The sequence below is a fragment of the Archocentrus centrarchus genome, chromosome 3, assembly GCF_007364275.1.
Source record: "Archocentrus centrarchus isolate MPI-CPG fArcCen1 chromosome 3, fArcCen1, whole genome shotgun sequence".
NCBI lineage: Eukaryota > Metazoa > Chordata > Actinopteri > Cichliformes > Cichlidae > Archocentrus > Archocentrus centrarchus.
This window is the reverse complement of record NC_044348.1, coordinates 27807040-27828919: the sequence shown is the minus strand read 5'-3', so window position 1 is coordinate 27828919 and position 21880 is coordinate 27807040. Positions and strand designations below refer to the sequence as shown.

The following is a 21880-nucleotide window of genomic DNA, read 5'->3' as shown; positions in this document are numbered from 1 at the left end:
GAAGCCTGGATACAGATGATTTATTTAAGCTGGTAAAGAGGGCATTACAATAGTCTAAGCGTGATGTTACAAATGCATGGACAATCTTGTCCAGATCAGAAGGGAAAACTATGGTTCTCAGTTTAGAAATATTACGAAGATGAAAAAAAACAAGAGTGCGCAATAGATCTTACATGTGAGTCAAATCCCAAGGAGGACTCAAGTAATACTCGGAGATTCTGAACTGCAGTCTTTGCAGGTGAATACGAGGAAGCAATCGCCTGGGTGATACTAGGGTAAATATCAGGAGGAGCTATGATCAAAGTCTCGGTCTTATTGGGACTTAATACAAGAGAGTTGCTAGAGAGCCAAGCACTGATCTGGGATAAACAGTCAACCAGGATAGATAACCTATCTAACTGGTGAGGTTTAAAAGACAAGTACAGTTGGATGTCATCAGCATAAAAATGGTAAGAGATCCCAGAGAAGAACTGAATGATACTTGCTAGCGGACGGACATATATTGAAAACAGTAAAGGACCCAATATGGAGCCTTGAGGAACCCCACAGGGTAGGGATGCCGCACTAGAGCTGAATGTACCCGCCTTAACGGTAAACGTTCTTCCAAGCAAATAGGAGGAAAACCAATTTAAAACTGTGTCAGAGATACCAGCCCAGGTTTTTAGCCTATTTATAAGAATACGATGGTCAACGGTGTCAAAAGCAGCACTGAGGTCAAGTAACACAAGGACAGAGCAAAGTCCTGCATCAGATGCCATCAGGAGATCATTATAGACCGTCAACAGAGCAGTCTCAGTAGAATGCTGTTTCTGAAAACCAGATTGAAGAGGATCAAAAAACTTTAATGTACATAAGTAAGGTCTTAATTGATTCTCAACAACCTTTTCTAAAAGTTTACTCATAAAAGTAATTTTGAGATAGGTCGATAATTACTGGGAGAACTGGAATCAAGGTTAGGTTTTTTAAGTAGAGGAGTCACTTCTGTGTGCTTAAAATAAGAGGGAACACAGCCATGCCTCAATGAATTGTTAATGATAGATTCAAGTGAAGGACCAATACTGGCAAATGAACCAATAAGAACAGATGGTGGTACAATTTCTAATGAAGGTGATGACGGTTTCATCTTACCCACTATACTAGCTAGGTCATTCAACGTAATTGAAGAAAAGGAGGTAAATGACAGGGGGCACTGAAAGTCATCATCGAAAGAGGAAGGGCTAGCAGAAAAGACAGATTTTAAGCCCAATACCTTGTTTACAAAATACTTTAGAAAAACATCACAATCATCATTGGAGGCTATTAGTGCATGTTGAGATGGGGGGGCGGGGGGGGGGGGGGGGGGGGGGGGGGGCAATGCTATTAATAGTATCAAATAATACCCTAGGGTTATTATTACTGGATTTAATAAGGTGGTTGAAATAAGAAGACCTTGCCTCTTTCACAGCCTCATTATACGAGTTAAGAAGTTCTTTAAAGAATTCTTTGTGAACAATCAAACCCGTGGCCTTCCAGAGTCGCAGTGCTTTCCGACAGGAACGTCGAAGACCGCGAGTCTGGTTATTTAGCCAAGGTGAGCGGGGAACAACGATCCGATGGCTAATTTTACAAGGAGCAACCTGATCCAAGATGGCTAAACAATGCTCATTTAAAGAATTTACAAGGTGTTCAGCGTTTTCCTCCCCAGTAGATGAAAAGTTAAAAAGAGAAGAAAACCTAGCAATAGTGGAGTCATCTATGAAATGCCTACGCTTAGTACCGACTCTCAAAAAAGAATCTAATGTAAAAGAAACGTTAAAAGAAATAGTTTTGTGATCACTAAAACTGACATCATCTATGATTAGATTATCTAAGGTTACACCATAACTGAGGACCAGGTCTAACGTATGTCCTGCAGTATGAGTAGGTCCAGATACATACTGAATAACGTTAAATGAGTCTAGGATGCTCAGAAATTCTTTAGCAATACTATCTGAAGAGTCATCAATATGAATGTTAAAATCTCCGACAATAATCATTCTCCCCAATTTAATGGTAGAGGATAAAAAATCCTGAAAATCAGAGAGAAAAGACGAAACAGGTCCTGGTGGTCGGTATATTAAGATACTGTACAGGTCCAGGTGTATGATGTCAGTCCACCTTTTGCAGCTATATTTTTTTTTCTTTGTTAAGCATCCTTGGGTTTCTTGAAATTTAAGTTATTATTATTATTATTATTAATATTATACATTCAGCTCTTTCCACAAGGTTTAACTGGCAGCAAAAAAATCACCTGACAAAAACTACATAACGCCTTCTGGTTATTATTGGCTCTAAAAAACCCATTTCATAGCCTATTAACTGGCCGCGTCTGGTCCGCCGGCCGAATGAAGTGCATTTTATATAGCAGGCTAGACCCTCCCATTTTGATTGACACCTCATTTGGCCAGTCATGTTAAGAAATGGGTTTGCTAGAGCCAGTGATACTCAGAGGGCGTCACGTAGCTTTGTCAGGGGATTTGGTGCAGCCAGTTAGATGATTGGCTGAATGAGGTGTCAATAAAAATGGGAGGGTCTAGCCTGCCATATAAAAGGGACTACAAACTGCCCGTCAGCGGGCCCTTGCCAGGGGGCTACGAGTGTGTTTATTGGAATTTTTGACCACTCTTCCAGACGCACATTTGTGAGGTCAGACAACGATGTTGGATGAGAAGGCCTGGCTCACAGTCTCCACCCTAATTCAGTCCAAAGGTGTTCTATCCGGTTGAGGTCAGGACTCTGTGCAGGCCAGTCAAGTTCTTCCACACCAAATTCACTCATCCATGTCTTTATGGACCTTGCTTTGTGCACTGGTGTGCAGTTATGTTGGAACAGGAAGAGGCCATCCCCAACCTGTTCCCACAAAGTTGGAAGCATTAAATTTATCCAAAATGTCATGGTATGCTGAAGCATTAAGAGTTCCTTTCACTGGAACTAAGGGGCAGAGCCAACAACCCTACAGCATAATACCCCCTCCATCAAACTTTACGCTTGCACAATGCAGTCAAACAAATACCAGGCAACCACCAAATCCAGTCTCATCCATCAGCTTGCCAGATGGAGAAGTGTGATTCGTCACTTCAGAGAAGACATTACCACTGCTCTAGAGCCCAGTGCCAGTGTGCTTTACACCACTGCATCTGACACTTTGCATTGTGCTTTTAAGGCTTGGATGCAGCTGCTCAGCTATGGAAACCCATTCCATGAAGTTCTCTATGTACTGTTCTTGAGCTAGTATGTGGAGAGCCACATGAAGTTTGGAGATCCGTAGCAAGTGACACTGCAGAAAGTTGGCAACCTCTGCGCACTCTACTCCTCAGCATCTGCTGACCATTTGTCATTTTATGTGGCCTACTGCTTTGTGGCTGAGTAGTTGTTGTTCCCAGTTGCTTGCACTTGGTTATAATACCACTAACAGTTGACTGTGGAATATTAAGTATTGAGGAAATTTCACAACTAGACTTGTTGCACAGGTAGCATCCCGTGCAGCCACACTGGAATTCACTGAGCTCCTTCGAGCAACCCCCTTCTTTCAGAAATGTTTGTAGTAGCAGTTTGCATGCCTAGGTGCTTGATTTTATACATCTGTGGTGATGGAAGTGATTGGAACACCTGAATGAAATACATGGGTGAGTGAATACTTTTGGCAATATAGTATAGTTACACATATTCCTATATTCACTCAACATGACAAAAGGAGTGATGATTCATTTAAACTATGAACACTGATAGGTAGGCTCAGGAGCTTTTATGTGTCTGGCGGCAACCCATTCACTTCTACCTCTCAGGAGTCAGCTTTGCTTTCCCAACAAACAAATTAATAATTTACTGACAAAATCAAATAGATTGAACTGAGGCAGGACAATTTCCACCCTTACCCGAGGCTTTGTACACACTTTCAAGCCATACAATAAATTGTTAGTAACTGGAAGTGTTATGTGTGGAAATGTGGTGAGCAGTAAAGGCCATGTGTTCTGTACTGTCAAATGTCCTCAAAGCTGTATAGATCTACAGAGGCAAAGAGATAAGTCAAAGAAGTCCTTGATTCTGTCATAGCACTATACCACCCTTTGACTTGAACCCCCCCCCCCCCCGGGTAGTGGCAGGAAAGGTCTTCATTTGTCTGACTGAAATGCATCAACTTACTGTGTACCATTTGACTGCAGCTCTGTCTTTTGAAAGAATAAACACATTTAACCTTTGTAGCTCAAATAATAAAGGGGCAGTTTGTTCTTGTAAAACCCTCCTGGTTTTGTAAGGCAAAATAACATGCTCTTGGTTCCTTAACAAGGCCATCATATATTGTGCCAGGTCCACCATGACCCCAGCAACCTAGCCCCAACAGACATTCCTAACTGCAGGGCTTGCATACACCATCAGTGGCAAAGTCATGCTGAACATACAGTGTCGTCAAAATTTCTCATCAAAAAATAGTCTTGTAGCTTTGCTTTTGCTGACCTAAAAAAAGTAAAGGGACACAGAGCGCAACAACTCAAAAGAATTGGGAAGTGCTAGAGCCTCATAAATTATAGTGCACATTTGGGTTTTTGAATTTGATGGCTCAGAATGAGTTGGAGAAAAAGGAAAAAGCGAGATTGTATTGCTTTCAAGCGAGAGGATCTGCACTGCCTTTTGAATTCCCGGGGTAATAATATGTATGCATGAATTCCATCCCTCTGGATGGGTGACATTTATAACACAACTTAATTATAGACCTAAAAGCCATCTCTCTATTATTCCTGACAATTCGGGGCTCTATTCAGCTCTGGCAGCAAGTGTTGCACTTTGAAAGTACTTTGAGGAGTAGCGCCATAGAGAGATGGATGTTAAACTTCTCGGCCTTTTTATTGGGTGAAGAGGGGTGCTGAAAAGCCTCTGAGTAGCATAAATTTACATCAACAGGGGACAAAGCCTCTACCATGGAACAGATAGCACTGTCAATTTCAAGGTCTGTCTCATTCAAATTACGGGAACCTCATCCCGAGCGAGGCGGCTGGCAAAATAATTTGCCGTAACATCCCGTAATGATTGCATAGGACTGTTGCACAGTGACTGATAGGACCAGATACCTATATATGAGACCTTTGTCTGGTGGTGGCATTCATAGTTAACATTACTTTACAGTTTTCCATTTCATAGCAGTGAAACCTGCAGAAAAGGGAATGATCAAGTCTGTGATAATAGAGACAAATAACAAAGCAGGAAAGTATGGCATGTGAAGAGAGACAAAGAAAAATAGTTGAGGTGTGGGGTGCAGGAGGGTGAAAAGAAGTGAAAGCACGAATGAGGGAGAAAACTAGCTCCTGTCTGACACAGCAGCACCGGCCTTATTTCATTTTATGTGCTGTCAATCAGCTTGAGGCATCTGAGCAGACAGGAAGAGAGGGAACCAGATAAGAAGGAAGAGACAGCAAAAGAGGAAACAAGGCAGGGAGAAGGAAAGGTACTGGACTGGTGGGGCGATGCAGAGCAATAGACCCGGGATTAACAGTGAGGGGAACAGATGTAGACACAGATAGGTGTGTGGTTCAGTATAGCCAGGCTTTCTCTTTGATATACTCTGAAGGCTTTGCAAGATTATCATCCCCTCTCCTTTGCTTTCCTACATGTCTCTTACACACATCCAGAAGCTTCATATAGAAGAATAAATCATAGTCAACAGAGAGAAAAGATGCTAGAGGTTCAGAGCAATATCGTGGGCATTATTGTTCCAAATTTGGCTGTGAGAGAGAGACCCATCTAAGGCTGATTAGGAGCCTTTTGTACTCTGTGAACAATCACACCTTCATCACACATTTTACAGCCATCTTTAATTTGAACATGCTCTACAAACCAAATATCATATAAACCATGGACAAGAATGCATAAGCTGTTCTTGAATACAGGCAAATCTGCCACACAGTGAGTGACAGCAGCAAAACCCAGAGCCTGGCTGCTTTATTTACAGTAGGACATTATCGTCCAATGATGTCTCTGGGGAGGGGTGATGGGAATGTGGGAAACAAACATGATTACACCCCTCCGCTTTTCAGATAACAGGAAGAGAAGGAGGAGGAGGAGGAGAGGGGTGAGCAGAAAGGCGAGGTGTTGTGTGATATATTTGTTGAGTACAAGCACAGGGTGAGAGGAGCTGCCGTGATGAAGAGACAACATAAGAAGTTCGGGGAGGAAAGAAAAAAGAGAAATGAAGGGTGGCTTAAGGAAAAAATGAAAAACAAAAAGTAGTGAGAAAAAGAATGTGGGAGGAAGGATGTGTCGAACAGTGACAATGGTATATGAAAGGTATGTTTGCGCGACATATAAGAGGCAGTGAAAAAACAAAGGGGAGGATCACAGACAATGTCAACGAGTGCACCATGGGTGAAGCAGGGTGCTGAAAATGTAAAGAGTAGAAAGAGAACTAGAACACAGACATAGGGATTAAGAAAGACAGAAAAGGGGTTACAAAAGAATTGGAGGTGTGTGGGCTCTGACCCTTACTGGCCCCATCAGGCCCTCGGAGGACGGTGCACTCCTCAATCTGGCCGAAGGTCTCAAACAGCCGCCGGACGTCATCCTCACTTTGCTGCTTGCCGAGCATCCCAACAAACAGCTTCCTGTCTTCTAGATAGGAAGAGAGAAAAGGGAAGGAAGAGGGTCGAGGGAGGGTGGAATAGAGGAGAGAAGAGAGAAATGGTACAGCTGATGGCACCGTTCTGCAGAGCTGAAAGGAACTTGTGCAACTCACCCCCCCCCCCCCCCCCCCCCCTTTTATCAGCAGTCTGCTGTGTTGTTGCGGCTGCTGCTGCTGTTGTTATTGTTGTTGATCTTATTGTTCTGTGGTGTGCCACCCCACCCCGGTATGACGGAGATATATTCTTGTTTCCAGTGAGCTATTCAAGTCTGCCACAGTGATGCTTGATACAGATGATGCTTGGAGCAGTGTGGGTTTCAGGTAGCGGTAGAAAGAGAGCAAGAATATTTTGCTCAGCTAGACAAACTGTTAGATCGCCTGGTTGCAAACTTGAAAGGGAACATGGAACAAGAACATGTTATTACATTTTCTCAACACCACAGCCATAATAATTATATTACACACGAGTAAACTCTGTGTCAAGGGTCGGCAGTGAATAATGTCCAAAACAATTTTAGATTTTAAATCCAGTTGAGAAAAGTATAAAAACAAACAAACAAAAATGTCTTTTTCAGTGTGCAGTGTTCATATTTTTCTCAACAAAGGATTTACTTTGTGATCTCTACCAGCTCCTGTTTATTTATACTATGCAAAAAAAAAAAAAAAGTGACAATGGAGACAAAGCTTAACGTCTTGATATATTTTCAGCGTGAATCATTCTCAAGTTTGGGGAATAAATGCATTTAATCAAATTAATTAAAATATATAAACATGATCCTGTACAATGATAGCACTCCAGAAACAAAATTTCTTCAGTCTTTTAATGTGAAATATTGTTTGTAAAAAGTACCGCAAAGCTACAAGGACTAGTTCTCATGGCTCTGAAAAAAAGATTTTGTTGATTCTGCTTATGTAATTAGATATTCCATTTCATATTATTACCCACAGTAACTTGGGACAGGCTTCAGCCTCTCACGGCCCTGAACTTGCATAAGCAGTTAGGAAAATGGCTGGATGAATGGAAAATTCAGAAGCTCAAAAGGCCATGCCGGCTGTAGAAAAAAATGACGCTATCATATCAATGCTAGATATGAATCATGGAAAGATCAGGGAATTAGCTCTATCAAACTGACATCTTTTGTTTGTACTAAGTAGGAGAAAGGTCACGTGTGAGTGCTCAAGTAATAAAATGAAACAGTCCTCATTGTACAGTCAGAATCTTAAATCTAGTGTGATTTAACATCTTAATCACCCAGCATTACCTCAGCAAATAATCAACTGGAGTGAAATTTGCTGGGTTCTCCTCATTAAAGCTGAAGGGCAACTTCACCTACACCAGTGTCCCAGCTGCTACACCGTGTCCTCGCTGCTTCCTGATATCCAGAAGGAGGCCCTCATACTCACATGTATAGGCTCTATACCACTAAACTTTGGCCAGTCAGAAAGGTGGATTTTTCTAATTAATCTTCCCAGTGCCCTGGCATTAGACAGAGCATTCATCTTCTTTACATCTTTTACATTATGCATCTCCTATTCCACCGTGTTGTGGAATGAAATGGCTACTAGCAAGAACCTATCGCCAGAACTGATGGAAAGTGGCAGGAAGAGGAAGAAGAGTTTATTGGAAATGACACTGTTGATCTTCAATGTGAGTCATTTGACTGGTAGGGGGCGGGAGAGGAGCGAGGAGGAGTGGAGGGTGAGAGCATCACCTGGGCCTCGACAGATGTGACGCCTCCTGTACCTGCCAGGCCCCATTAGACGCAGCTGTTCTAAAAATAAAGCACCAGGGCTTCCTTTTTGCAGCGGGGGAAATCGGATCCTGTTCCATACCTGTAAAGTTCAAATGAGACACATGCCTGCTAGCTGCTTGGCCACACAAATGAGCACCTGCATAATCAATAAGGCCACGGTGCCTGGTCTCCACTGCTGGTGTTGTAGCGGTGGTGTCAGTTCACGTTTCTATAGTCACGCCTTACACAGTAGGATTTCTTAAACCCACCAGCTGAGTCTGATTTTACTGTTCATTAATGTCTCTCCCCTGTTGGTGCTCTAAGGTTGGAAGTGAGAGACAGCCCTGAGAAGATCACCACAACCACTTACATCACCTGGAATATAGCAACAACCGAAAGGAGTAAAGACATCTAGGATGGTTCTGGGAGTCAGTAGAGAAGCTACGTGTCTTTAGAGTCATTGTTGAACAGGTGGTAGAGAGAGAAATGAGCTTGACCCCTGTCAGTGGCACTAAAGGTGAAGTGATGCAATATCCCAACTCTATAAGACTTTGCCATGTGTGCCCCCTCTATCTTTCAGGTTTTTTACTGAGGTGTCACTGTTACAACTTAAATGGGCAGAGTGCAGTTTTACAGGCCTCCTGCAGTGTCTTAATGTTTTGGGACAAAAGTCTCATCTTGGCCCTGGCCCGAGGAGATCTAATGGCGGCTTTACAAGGCTAATTAACAAGCCATGAGCGAGGTAATGAACTTTCCAAATGTGCTGGCAAACGCAAAAATAAATTACACCCCAGTGAAGGCATTAAAGGAAGTGTGAGTGTACTTCTGAGCCTTCCTTTGGGAGAGCCACAGTGAGAAAATGAATTTGGAGCTGCTATCTTTTCATTGCCTGACCTAAGTGTGTCTCAGTCGGCCCACTGCATGCCCTGGCCAGTGTATAGATTGCTATTAATTAGTCCACTTTGCACCTGTCTCCAAAGCAGCTCTTATTGGATTTTGTAAGTTCCCACTCATCTCCTATGGCCACTCGCAAGCTTTAAATTGGCATTTTATGAATATGAATAAATATCCTGTAATGCACCCTCTGCACAAGGAGATGATTCCATGACTCTAAATGAGCCCAATGAGTTATCTGTTAAAAGTGGTGAGTGGAGGGGGAAAAAAAAAAAAAAATACTCCCGTCTAGTAGTCATGTATTTGCATTAAGAGGGTCAAGGACCTTCCTATGGAATTGACTGAGATGAAAAAAGTAGAAGAAAAAAATCATTGCGCTGACTCTTTGACCTCTTTGTACTTATCTCTCATTGAGAGGGGCTCATCATCTTCTAACAGAGATGAGCCACACAGCTGGAGAACATTTAAGCTCTACAACACTTCTCCGCTCAAATATGAAGGGACCTTTATGCTGTTCTTTAAACAACTCCTTTAAAATATTCTCCACATATGCATATACATATTTAATCATTTAAATATGTGTCTTAAATAGAAGAAAAGTAGCTTCGCAGATACATTTACTGTAGCACATACTTTCACAGTGCTTGTCAGCATCCATAGCCTTTATTTTGTATGTGCATACTTATAGTCACATGAGGACATGAAAGTGAAGTTCTATTTGAGTACACTATCAGTGCACATTTACTTCCTCACACACATGATCATTCATACATTTTTTTTTTCTGTTTCACCCCACTACTTCATCTACTGACTGGAGGTGGGAGCAATTGTGTGGAAAATGGCTCCATGTCAGTCTCCAGCCATGTCCAAAGTGAGGTGGCATGTGGACAGCTCCGTTTTATGAATGCAAATAAAAAAGGAGATCAAAAAAAGTTATCAAAACACTACTGACATCTGACAATTGCTTGTCTCAGGAAGCCTTTTCATTTCAGCACCCGGTATATTAAAAATTAATGGATTTTGCACAGATGCCATATGCTGTCAGGATTGATGCTTCTCTCTCAGGAATAAAGTGCTACTTGTGTTGTAGGCTACAGTATATGCATATAGATTGTGTCTTTTCCCTTTTGTCTCTGTTGCTTTCCGTGTACATTCCTCTTTACCCTTTATTGTCATCCCTCACCCTTGCCTGTCTCTCCAGGCAAAGAATCAGTTGCTCTGAAGTCTACTTTTCAAAAGTTTCTGCTTTTGTTTGCCAATAACATGAATATTCTCTTTAAAGAATTACTCTCCTGCTCCTGTGTAGTGGTAAATATTTCTTGTTTTTTTTTTTTTCCATGGTTCTATCACTTATTGCCCGTTGGCAGTATAGTCAGGGAAGCTTGCTAGTTGTAAGTGTTCAGAAAGCACGGACAGCTGCATCCAACGATAAAAGATGCATGCTAGTCCGCTGGGTGCATTTCAAATGCAGAGTAATGTTCCAGGCAGCACAACAAAGAAGTTGTGCTTCTTATGGACTCATTAGAAAAGCCTGATGCTGGTACGCTGCTGCCTGGGAGGCCTGCCACCAGACACGCTCACATATTTAGGCGTGCAGACTGGGTGCACAAAATGCTGGGAACTGCTGCTTAATATAGCGGGTTTGTAATCATCTGTGCATTTCCCTGTTGTGTGTGAAGGCTACAGGGGTAAGTCTAAAATCAAAAGGTGCCATTTGCTTTCAGAATAAGCATTTTAGGTTATGAAGATTAAATATTTACAGAACATGGAGGGGGGAAAAAAATCCTAAATAGCAACTTTTTGGATAATTTGCTGTTTTGTTATGTAGTATTGTTTTAACTGTCTAAATGTTTGGGTAATAATACTTCGACCGTAACACTTTTACACTCTGAACAGACTGAATTTTGTTTATGCAATTACTTAAGGGAATAATTCACCTCCTACAAGCTTTTGTAGTTGCACAAACTGTGAGCTTCTCCATGCTACGTTTTTGAGATGCATGAGTAGATTTTTTTTTTTCTGTGAAAGAAATTGTGCCAAATATGTTAATTAGCAGATCAGTCATTTGTTAGACAAGCAATCATTGACAGTAATTAAGTACATAATAGAGCAGTTATTAATGAAAAAGACATCAGTTGCAATCTTAAAGACATAAAGCGAAGAAAGTACATAGGTATGAATTAAGAAAGAAAAACAGGAAATATTGCAGCACATTTTAACAATGTGTAGCTATCTTTGTACTGCTGAGGGCTAACTTCCCAAAGCTGAAGGATAAGTTATTATTAAAAAAAGAAAAAATAGAAGAAGAACCAGAAGTTTTTTGTAATACTGGAAATCGTGGAGGTCTGGAAATTCTAGATTTTAGCTCTCTAAATAACATTTAAAATGAAATGGATTATTGCATACTTAAAAAAACAAAACAAAACAAAACCAAGTATTTGAAATATTTTCTCCAACTATGTGTTTAATCCAGTTATCAGTATCAGATTTATCTACAATGTGGCATCTCTGTTGATAAAATCCATATTGCCCAGTTTTCATAAGCAATCACTGACAGTCTGGTTATTGCTTACAAACATAAATTCTCACTACACAAGTACTTCAACAATAAAAGAAAAAAGTGCTTGAATTTTGAAGCATTTTGTGGAGGATCTTTTTACTTTTTGAAGAACAATGAGGAAAGTTATCAAACTAGTAATAAGTGTGCGTAAATGTGCAACTGACATTGTTTCATGTTTGCTAAAGCTTTCTAGCACTAACTGACTTGGCTAACAATCACTGTACAATTAGCTGTGCCTGTCTCTCCAAATCTTTCTCCACCTTGAGCCTGTATATTATCATTTTTGGTGATTGTCCAGTAAGTTCTGCAGAAAGTGTTCAGGATTATCCATAATAGGTAACAATTTGTTCATTGGCCACTTCTCCACCACAGTTCCAACTGTGTCCAGTTTGCAGCCAGTCACAGCTTATTGAGTCTGTTCATGTCACCAGCTCTGATGCTGCTTCCCCTGCAGACCACAGCAAAGTGCACTGCACTTGCCACAGCTGAGTGATAGAAAATGTTCATCATTTTGCTGTACACATTGAAGGATCTCATCTTCTTTACGAAAAAGAGCCTACTCATCAACTTTTCTGTGTACAGCCTTTTTGTTAGTCTTCCAGTTACGCCTGTTGTTCACGAGAGCACCCAGGTACTTGTACTCCTCCACCCCATCAAAGTCCTGTCCCACAGCAGACACAGGTCATGTAGCCGCCCTCAACGTTCTGCAGTTGATCGCAATAGCTCTGGTGTTATTCACATTCAATAACAGATTATTTCTTCCAGACCATTCCACAAAATCATCTAGTAGCACTCTCTACTCCTCCAGCTGTCACTTATATGTCCAGCCACTGCAGAAGAATGAGAGTATTTCTGTAGGTGGCATGACCCAGAGCTGTATTGAAAGTCTAAGGTGTATAAGGGGAACAGGAGTGTAGACAGCACAGTCCCTTGTGAAGCCCTTGTGCTACACATCACCAAATCAGACAAAGCACTGCCCAGTCTCACATACTGGGGCCTGCATGTCAAGTAGTCAGCAATCCACGAGATGTTGGACGTATTGCCTGACATTTCATGTAACTTCTCCCTCACTAGCATATACCGAGGGAACAGCTACGTAAAATGTGGCCGAATAATGTTGAACACACTTGAAAGATCAAAGATGGTTCTCACTGTGTAGCCGCTACTGTCTAGGTGAGAGTTAGTTCTCTGCTAGATGTTGATGATCATGTCATCCACTCCCAGATTTGGTTGATATGCAACTGAAAAGAGATGTTTTCACCTGTGGTCTCAGGTGGGTCAAAACTAGTCTCCAGCACCTTTTGAGGGGTTGTATAAAGTGTCAAGTATTGTATTGAATAGTGTGTTATGGTAAGGCTATCTCAAAGTGAATCACTCTATAAATGTCCAGGGATGTGCAATAAAAATCATAAAAGCATTTTTTGATTTTTTTTTTTAAATTGGGCTATATTTTTGTCAGGGAGATTTGGGCTTAATTGTGAACTGGGATTAGAGTATGTGGACCTAACAACAGTCCATTATTTTCCAAATCAACAAATTTTTAAAAAATAATATTCACACTGTTTATTTTGTTTTGTTTTTTTTTACCCACAGGCTACGATGACATTTGACAATTTCATGATTAGATAATCAAGAAAATATAATGTGTGAACATTAATATGTTAGTTATATTCCTGTTTCATCATGTGTGAATATCTTTTCTGGGCTGTCATAGATGCTAACAAGACCATTCCAAAAGTCTAAGATATTTAATAGGTAAAGCATTGGGTTAGCAATGCAGGGATCATGAGTACATGCGGCATGTGCTTGTGGCTCCAGTTTGTCATGAGTACAAGACAAACTGCAAGTATTTATATTTTATTGGTCCCAATGCAGTTATCTGGCTTTGGATCCCGATATAGCCATTGCAACAACATCTAGAAGCAAGTTAGATATGTGTTATGAATAATGTATTGCACATTAAGATTTCTTTTAGACATTTAATCAGCAGAAAATTGCTCAGTAGGTTTTTACACAAAGTGATGTATTTTAATAGATGTTCTTTCAACGACCTGAAAAAATGTTTTCACCTAGTACTTTTACACCAAGTTTAGACATAAATATTTTTTTCTAAATGTCGTTTCAACAACCTGAAAATGCAGCACTTCATCTTTCACATTTTAAAGTTGGCTTTTTGATTTTTTGATGGGTGAGATTTGATTTCTGTGTCAGTATTAGGGCTAAATGTTGGACTTAATTCGGACCAAATGTGACGGCCTAAACATAGCCCAATTTTCACTAACCGGAAAATTCAAAAATAAATTGAACGTCTAAAAATAGCAATCCCACGCAGGTCTTAAATTTCTGCTCTCTGGGTTACATTTCTTTATTTAACAACATAATATTCTGAAACGGTACCCTCCACACTGGAAAATGATGCTAAAGGGATAGGCAATATGTCACAAATGTCACAACAAACATTCCTAACGAAGTGTCAGTATCTGTCAAGTTGGTTGTGAGCATGTGTTGACTTCAAAAGCCCCATTCTATTTCTGACACATTTGGTTCCTACGCAGTTAACAGACATAGTTAGACCCCATCCCAGAGGAAAATAATGTGGAACCATACACCAAACCTTTCTGCTGGTGGTCCCTGTTTGATGTGTACAAGTGGATTATCCAGTGTAGTGAGGTGCTAAATGGAATAATCAGAGGAGAACAAACATCCAAATTGTCAGTGTATCAGGCATGATGGGACGATACAGGCTTTATATTTGTGAACACATTACTTATGCCACTGGAGCTGTCACATCTATTTAACCAGCAGGGTGGAAGGGTAGCTTTAAACACTTTGTTATGCATAATCAAAAACTAGCACAGAACATTTAAGAAAACCTGGGAAATTAAACATGTATACAGAAACCAACAGTATTTTCTAAAAGCTAGGCCAATTGAATCAGTGCCTTTAAAGCTTAAATTAATACCCTATAACTGACATTGTTAGAAATCGCACATGTTAACTGCTACCAGGAATCTTCTTGACTTTTTTTTTTCTTTTTCGCACAATTCTGTCCAGAGGCACAGAGGGATCTTTTGGGTTAATTTGCATGTAAAGTGGTGCATGCTCTGTCTGTGGGCGTGAGGTGCCTCCAGACAGCCCCTCCCCTGTAGCCCGCCAGACTGAGCCAGCTAGCTCACTCTTCCCTACCTGCTGGGCTGGGGCATGACAGCACAGTGCAAAACATCTTAAGGTCCTGTCAATCTCTCCACTGGCCGACCGAGGACAGGCTTTTGAAGAGCAGCAGGTTGGTAAGGACAAACACGACCCATTCACAAAGACTCCCCTCAGCCAGACAGACAAAAGGCATGGACAAGATATTAAAAAGGTTCACATAGGGCTGCTCAGCATCAAGTACAGGGATGGAAATGCTGCTGGCACTATATAAGTTTCCAATATAACAAAAGTATGGGGAGCTAATAAACAACTAGGGAAAGATGGCTGTGTAGACAAATGTACTGAGTGGCACATTGTGAAAAAGTCGATGTTGATGGAGGTTGCTGGGCATTTCAAGAGCGTGTTGAAACCATCTTATCAGAGTTAATAAAAGGAGAGGGTGTTGCTGGATGACCCATCATCTTTCTTCTCATCAGTGTGGTCTCCAGTCTCACAGCAGTGGCTAGAGGAGTGGGACCTGGTTCGAAGATTGTGTTTAGATAATGGCCATCTCCAATCATAGATAATCTGGCCCCATCTTTTCTTCACAGACACAGCAGCAGACAAGGTCAGGGGGAAAAAGATTCCTGGCGAGGCAAGGCGGAGATAGGGATGGGGCGACTCTGAGATGATTTACTGCTGAGATTCACTCAGCTGCCTCCATCACCCTCCGTTAACTTTCTCATCCTGTCGTCTCTTCCCCTCTCGCTCTTTTTGTCTTCCATCTCTCACTCTCTTGCATTCCTCTGTGGGCCTTGTACTGAATCCACATTTCTGTATCACTTGCTTCTTCTCCTACTTTGCACTGTTGTACCAATGGGAGATGGAAAAAGAAAAGGAACAGTGCCAATAGGGAAAGACCTATTGCTGAGATACCTGCATTTTTCATTTTGGATTTAAATTTTTTTTCTTGGGTTTCGAGTGTCAAATGACCCCAGCCCAACTGACAAAAAACAAACAATCAGACAGCAGCAAAAAAGATGTTGTGTATGTTTTAAGTACACTGAGTAGATTTTGAATTTGTGGAGATCGGTTGACATAAGGGACAGAAATAGATCAAAAGGCAGCAAGGATCCCCTCCTATGCTCAATTCTTTCTTGAAATTCCAAGGAAAAATAAAGTAAGACATGAGCCATTGTAATAGACAGCCAGAAAATGTGTTCTGTGATCCACAATGGTAGCCTGGTGGCAGTCTGGTGTGGTATTGTGTCCCCTACCAGTCATTTTTTTGAGCGCTGGTTTTTATTTCTCCTCCTAACACTCCCATATCCCCAGAGAGAGGACGTCTCTCAGGGACACAGTGCACAAAAGAAGTGCTACCAGAGTCTCCAAATGGAGTAATGGGCCCTAATGTCTGCACAGGCACGTAATCGAGACCCTTCCACAAGTTCCCATGACAGATAATTGCTGATGTCTTGGTAGTGATAAATGTGACTCCATTCTAGAGGTGCAAATGTCCTGGTTCAGCCCTAGGTTTGACAGTCTAAAGGCCCCACTGGGATTGGTGTACCTGACTGGTCCTCAGCCTTCCACAGACAAATCCCTCGCTACTTTCTCACTTTTAGTCAGCCCTAGCTGGGCTGTCTATTTTCCTTTAACCACAAGCCTTCATAGTAAATCTCATTTCATTGTCAGCCACGACTGTGGTTTACTTCCCTGGCCTGTCTGCTGACTTCCTGTTGCCATTAACGCTCAATATCTCTGTTGGGGCCTGTCTGCTCAGTCTTATTTCATTCTGTGCTGTGTCCTATCCTGTCCTCCTATATAGAAAGTTCATCTGACAGACTAGCAGGGGCAGCGTGAAAGCCCTCTGTATTTCATTCACACTACCTGTTCATCTCCCTTCTCTTTCTGCAGAGAAAGGGGTAGTAATTGATATTGGGACCCATCCATCCTCCCCTCTTAAGCCAAGAGATCCAATTTATCTTGGTAAGAATGCCGATTGGCTCTCTCCCAGGCCTTGTCAGTCAGACTTTGCCTGTTTTTAGATGGCCGTTAATTAAAGTGCTGCCATGACAAAAATAAGATCTGCATGGGGGTGTGTATGGCAATTGAAATGGGCCATCAGACTAACACTTGACCACATAAATCAGCGAAGTGACTCAGTCTAATCTGACCTAGGCAGTGTAAATCACCACTCTGAAATGAAAGCACGGGGCTGACACAGACCTGTGCAGTTAGATCAAATTCAGCCCATGTAAATCTTTAACTAACTTAATATGCATTATCCTCAGTGATGTTAGTCACAAATTACTTCAGAATGATCTAGTCCATCACCATGTAAGTCAAATGAGAGATAATAGGAAGCTGTGCTAAAGAATCTGCACAATCTTAAAGCAGATTTGGATGTTTTAATATCACAATTCATGCTTAAAAAGATAGTTTACCTCTTTAAAAAAAAAAAAAAAAAAAAAAAAAAAGCATGTCCATTGAGTTCTACTGAAATGTTAATGCCACATAATGAAAAACACTGAAAATGACACATTTTAACTTCACATAGTTCCATCTGTGCAATTATATGCTATTAATAGGGCAGATAAATTGATAGGAGGATAGGCAAGTAAGTAGACATAACCTGTCTACTTACCTGCCCATCTTCATGATTGGTTGGCAGAGAAGTAAATTTGAGGTACTGCAGAGTTTTTGAGAGACTGATAGAAGCTGGTACTATCAGTTAGTTTTGCTCTTATTTCGAGCCAGAACACATTCTAGTTATACCACAAACGTTCCAAACTTCTTAAATCAAGATATGGCAGACTGATATTGTTCTTCTTCGGCCACAGTGCTCAGCCAATTTGCAAGTTTTATGTTCTGACTTATGTATATTTGGACTATATTTTCCTTAACAATGACTTTGAAATCAAGGATACAGATTATTTACTCCCTATTCTTTTCTCCTCTCTCAATCTTTTATTTTATTCCATGCCTCTCTGTCTTGTCTTTGAACTGCTCCCAGTGACTGTGAACCTGAGAAAGCCCCTCTGCTGGCACAGATGGGAAGTCAATAGAAGCAAATGACCTATATTACAGGCTACTCTACTAACTCCTGGTGTTTTCTCAAGTGAGAGCAGAATATTAAGGATTACACGAGCACTATTCCAGCGTATTTGTGTTTTTGCACATGTGTGTTTTTTAAGGGGTGCGTACAACAGAGACCGAGAGAAGGTTAATTACCTCCTCGTCCTTCGCTGTCGGCAGGCTTCACCTGGATGGGTCGGTTCATCTGGAGAGAAAGAGAAAGAAATAGAGGGAGAGAAAGAAAGAGTGAAAAGAAGGAAAAGGGAAATCCCAGGTTAGCTGGAAACCATATAAGTAACTGCAACAATATATGAAGTAGGAAAGGCACACGTTGCAATATTCCTGGTGTTAATGCCCTGAGTTTGTCCTCCTCTGTTAGCTAATGACAAAAATCAAATGGTGAAGATGGCATAAAAAGAGTAAAAAGAGATAAATCTGTCCAGTACTCCATGCCAACATGTTTAATTAATCCAGGGCACTGCCTCTAGAGATGCCTGAATTCCCCTCACAGTTCAGCAGAATTAGCACTTTTCAATGACGGAGCCACACTGGGTGTCAGATGGCACTCGGAGATTAATGCCATTACATCAGCCACTCCCAGCCCCATTGGGAGAGGTCCTTTCTGGCTGGCCCTTGCTCTTCCTGTCCCCTCCTGGCTCCAGACTCCCAGTCACCAGCTATATCCTGCTCATCCCTGACCCTCAGCAATCCCTCTTTTCCCTTCCTCCTCTTTTGCATCTCTACCCAGGAGCCCTTTTGTGACTTACAACCAATATGCTACTGGACTAGTCGGCCAACTGCATGTTTCCCAAGCTTGCTTCTTCTGTTAGAAACTATTGAGAGCCATCAAACAACATAGCTATGAGCTTTTGAAAGGTTAACAGTAGGGAATGGATAAACAACCTCTGTATGTATGTAATATATATATATATATATATATATATATATATATATTTTTTTTTTTTTTTTTTTTAACTGCCTACTATGAATAAAAACTCCCCTGGTTTGTTCTCCCTGGAGTTTGAATACTAAAACAGAAAACACTTGAGCTAGTGTTCTTTAAAATACAAATAACAACCCCCTTTTCCTCTGCAAAAAAGGTGGGTGTTATCAAGCCCTCAAAGACCCTTGCTTATTGAGGCTACCTACGCATGTAATATTTGGTATCTTATTTTTGGCATTGCTGTTTTTTTGTTGTTTTTTTTTTTTTCAGAATTCAGTTGGCAGTTGGCCCATCTTTCTAACTAGGCCATGCAGACAGGTCCAACATAAGAGTGCCAGTGAATGGCACAGAGTACTGCCCACTCAGATCAGTCAGCTAGGGCAGCACAGTGGGTGTTGGGCCCCTCAGGCAACACGGCACTTGACAGCAGTTGACATGAGCTCAGACCTTGGTTGAATGTAGACTTCGCAATGGTGGACATGTATAGACAACTGTATACACGGTGACATTCCTGGGACATAGTGTACTCTCGAAGCAATATGCTGCGACACTGGAACAAAGCTTTGCAAGATGACAGATGCATCACAAAGCATGCACATGGATCTGTTCACAAATGCACACACAGAAAAAAAGAGTGAAAGACAGACAGAAAGAGGAGCAACAAAAGGAATACTTCAAGTTGTCACTAATTGGAATTACAAAATTTCATATTATATTTTCATGGAGCATGTGCTTAACTATCCAAAATATGGCCAAAAATGCAAAGATCAGTTTCTACTCACTGTCCTTATGCTTTGTACTCACTGTCTTCAAGTGTCAGTGCTTGATAATTTGTGAAATCAAAGTCTGTTGACAAACTATCAGTCCCCCCTGTGTAAATGTTCAAACACCCAAAGCATTATTATTTTCATTCTTCTTCTTGGCTATAGCCATTGCTCTGTTGGAGGCTGGTTCACTGAGACTCTTGTGTGAAGGAACAAATGTGTAATTTTGTGTTTATAGTGTGAATCAAAAGCTATAGGAGCCCTTGCCATTTTTGCAAAGTTATAAATGCCCAAGCCTTTCTCCAGTGGTCATGTTAGATTAATTGATGATTCTGAATTGGCAGTATAATTGGATATAAATGTTATGGGTTGTCTGGTGGTCTGTGTGATGAACTAGCAACATGTCCAGGGTCTACCAGGCCTGTAACTCAATGTAAAAATGACCCTCTCCCCTAAACTACCCTAGTTAGATAAACAATTAAGAAGAAGATGGCTGGATGGATGGATGGATGGATGGGCAAACAGTCACATGTAAATCTATGATAAAGTTCAAGAGAGGTAGATCATTAATATGTGAGTCTGCTATTGCTAGAAAGTTATTTAGAGCTAAGTTAAGGTGTGCTGTGTGTACATTTTGTAAGTCCTCGTGTGTGAGTGAGTTTTGATAGCAGCTAAAGTTGAGGGCAGAAATGGTCTCACATAAGAGGTTTACGGTAGTCTGAATTCCCGAGAGCCCTGCCCAGCGATCAGTCAGCTTCCATGTCTTAAATGGCAGCGACTGGTCAGGAGGCTTAATTAGTAGCCCCTGAGCCACTGCAGCAACAAGAGTCATTAAGCATCCCAAAGTATACTTGGGGTTGCTAGGAAACCAAGTGGAGGTCGCCAGAAGGCAGGCAAAGCAAGCTGGCTGTTGGTCTGCAGGCAGTTAGCCAACCAATTGGCACTCTTTTTCTTTCTTATTATTTTTTTCTTCATCCAAGGAGGTCACAGAGAGAAAGGAAGGGAAAAAAAAGAGATTTCTCAACCCCCACCTTCCAGCATGCCCCACTTTCATGTCCCTTTTTAGTGACTGTGACAATGAGTTTTCAGAGGGAGTCTGTTGCAACTTCTGCTCCAGGTCCCTGCCAAATTATGGATTTTTTTTTTTTTTTTTGCCAAACGTTGGGGTTGTGAGTGGTGCTCACATGCATATGGCTGGAGTTAAGATGTTTCCTTCTCTGAGCTACTTTATAGTGTCCTCTGCATACATTTTCTTGAGCAAAAATGGAATGTTTCCAGCTTCCTACACAGAAATTTTGAAGTTCAACTTTACTTTTATCTTCTCTCTCTCTTTCTCTCACACACTGTGACACACATACAGAAGCACAAAAGTCTTGGGGCTCAATAACAGCAGGTGGCTTAGGTGACATTTTAATCCCTTATTACTTAGTGCAGGATTAGCCAACAGATCAAGGCAGAGTTAATTATATGAATTCATCAGAGGCTGGGCGAAGAGGCTGCCTGCTTTCCCCTTGGGCCAGGACCCACCCCCACCCCACCACCCACCCTTTACACACACACACACACACACACACACACACACACACACTGAGAAAGATGACAAGTGACATTCTGTATGTCTGAGAAGCTAGGTAGTTCCTTATTAGCATTGCAGTGGCAGAAAGCTAAGATAATGCATACAGTGGAGCCTCCAGAGATGCTGTAAGACAAATGACATCTCCTACCTTCCCATTGGACCCTGCGAAATGAACTGCATAGACTTTGGAGAGGAAGACTACAAGCTTTTTCATCCTGCAGACGTGTGGCTGCTGAGGCTGAAAGAAGTTCAACCACCCCCCATCTTGCTTTATCTTTGTCTCTCCGTGCCCCTTTGGCCTCCAAAACCAATATGCTTCCCACCACAGCCCCTTAATGGGTTGATCAATGCTGACAAATAGGCAGCTCATGCTGACTTGCCTGGGAACTCACAGCTATGTGCCTGTGTGCTACTGCACTTAGAGAGCCCATCTCTCTTTCTCTTCATCTCTCTCTTTTTCCATCTTTCTTTCTTTTTCACTCACTTTTTCCTGTCCATATTTTCCCCTTTGTTCATGTTTTCTTTCCATTTATATTTCCTTTATGTGTAGACATAAATTTTTTTTGCTCTAA

The 21880-nt window shown here is 41.4% G+C and overlaps 1 protein-coding gene across 1 annotated transcript in view; it reads right to left on the bottom strand.

The window, feature by feature from the left end:
* Positions 1-21880, bottom strand: part of celf6 (CUGBP Elav-like family member 6) — a 163422-nt gene that overhangs the window by 53110 nt on the left and 88432 nt on the right. The window contains exons 3-4 of the mRNA XM_030718528.1: positions 18182-18230; positions 6490-6618 (exon numbers count right to left, since the gene is read on the bottom strand). Coding sequence (XP_030574388.1) covers positions 6490-6618; positions 18182-18230 — 178 coding nt within the window. The remainder of the gene's footprint in view (positions 1-6489; positions 6619-18181; positions 18231-21880) is intronic.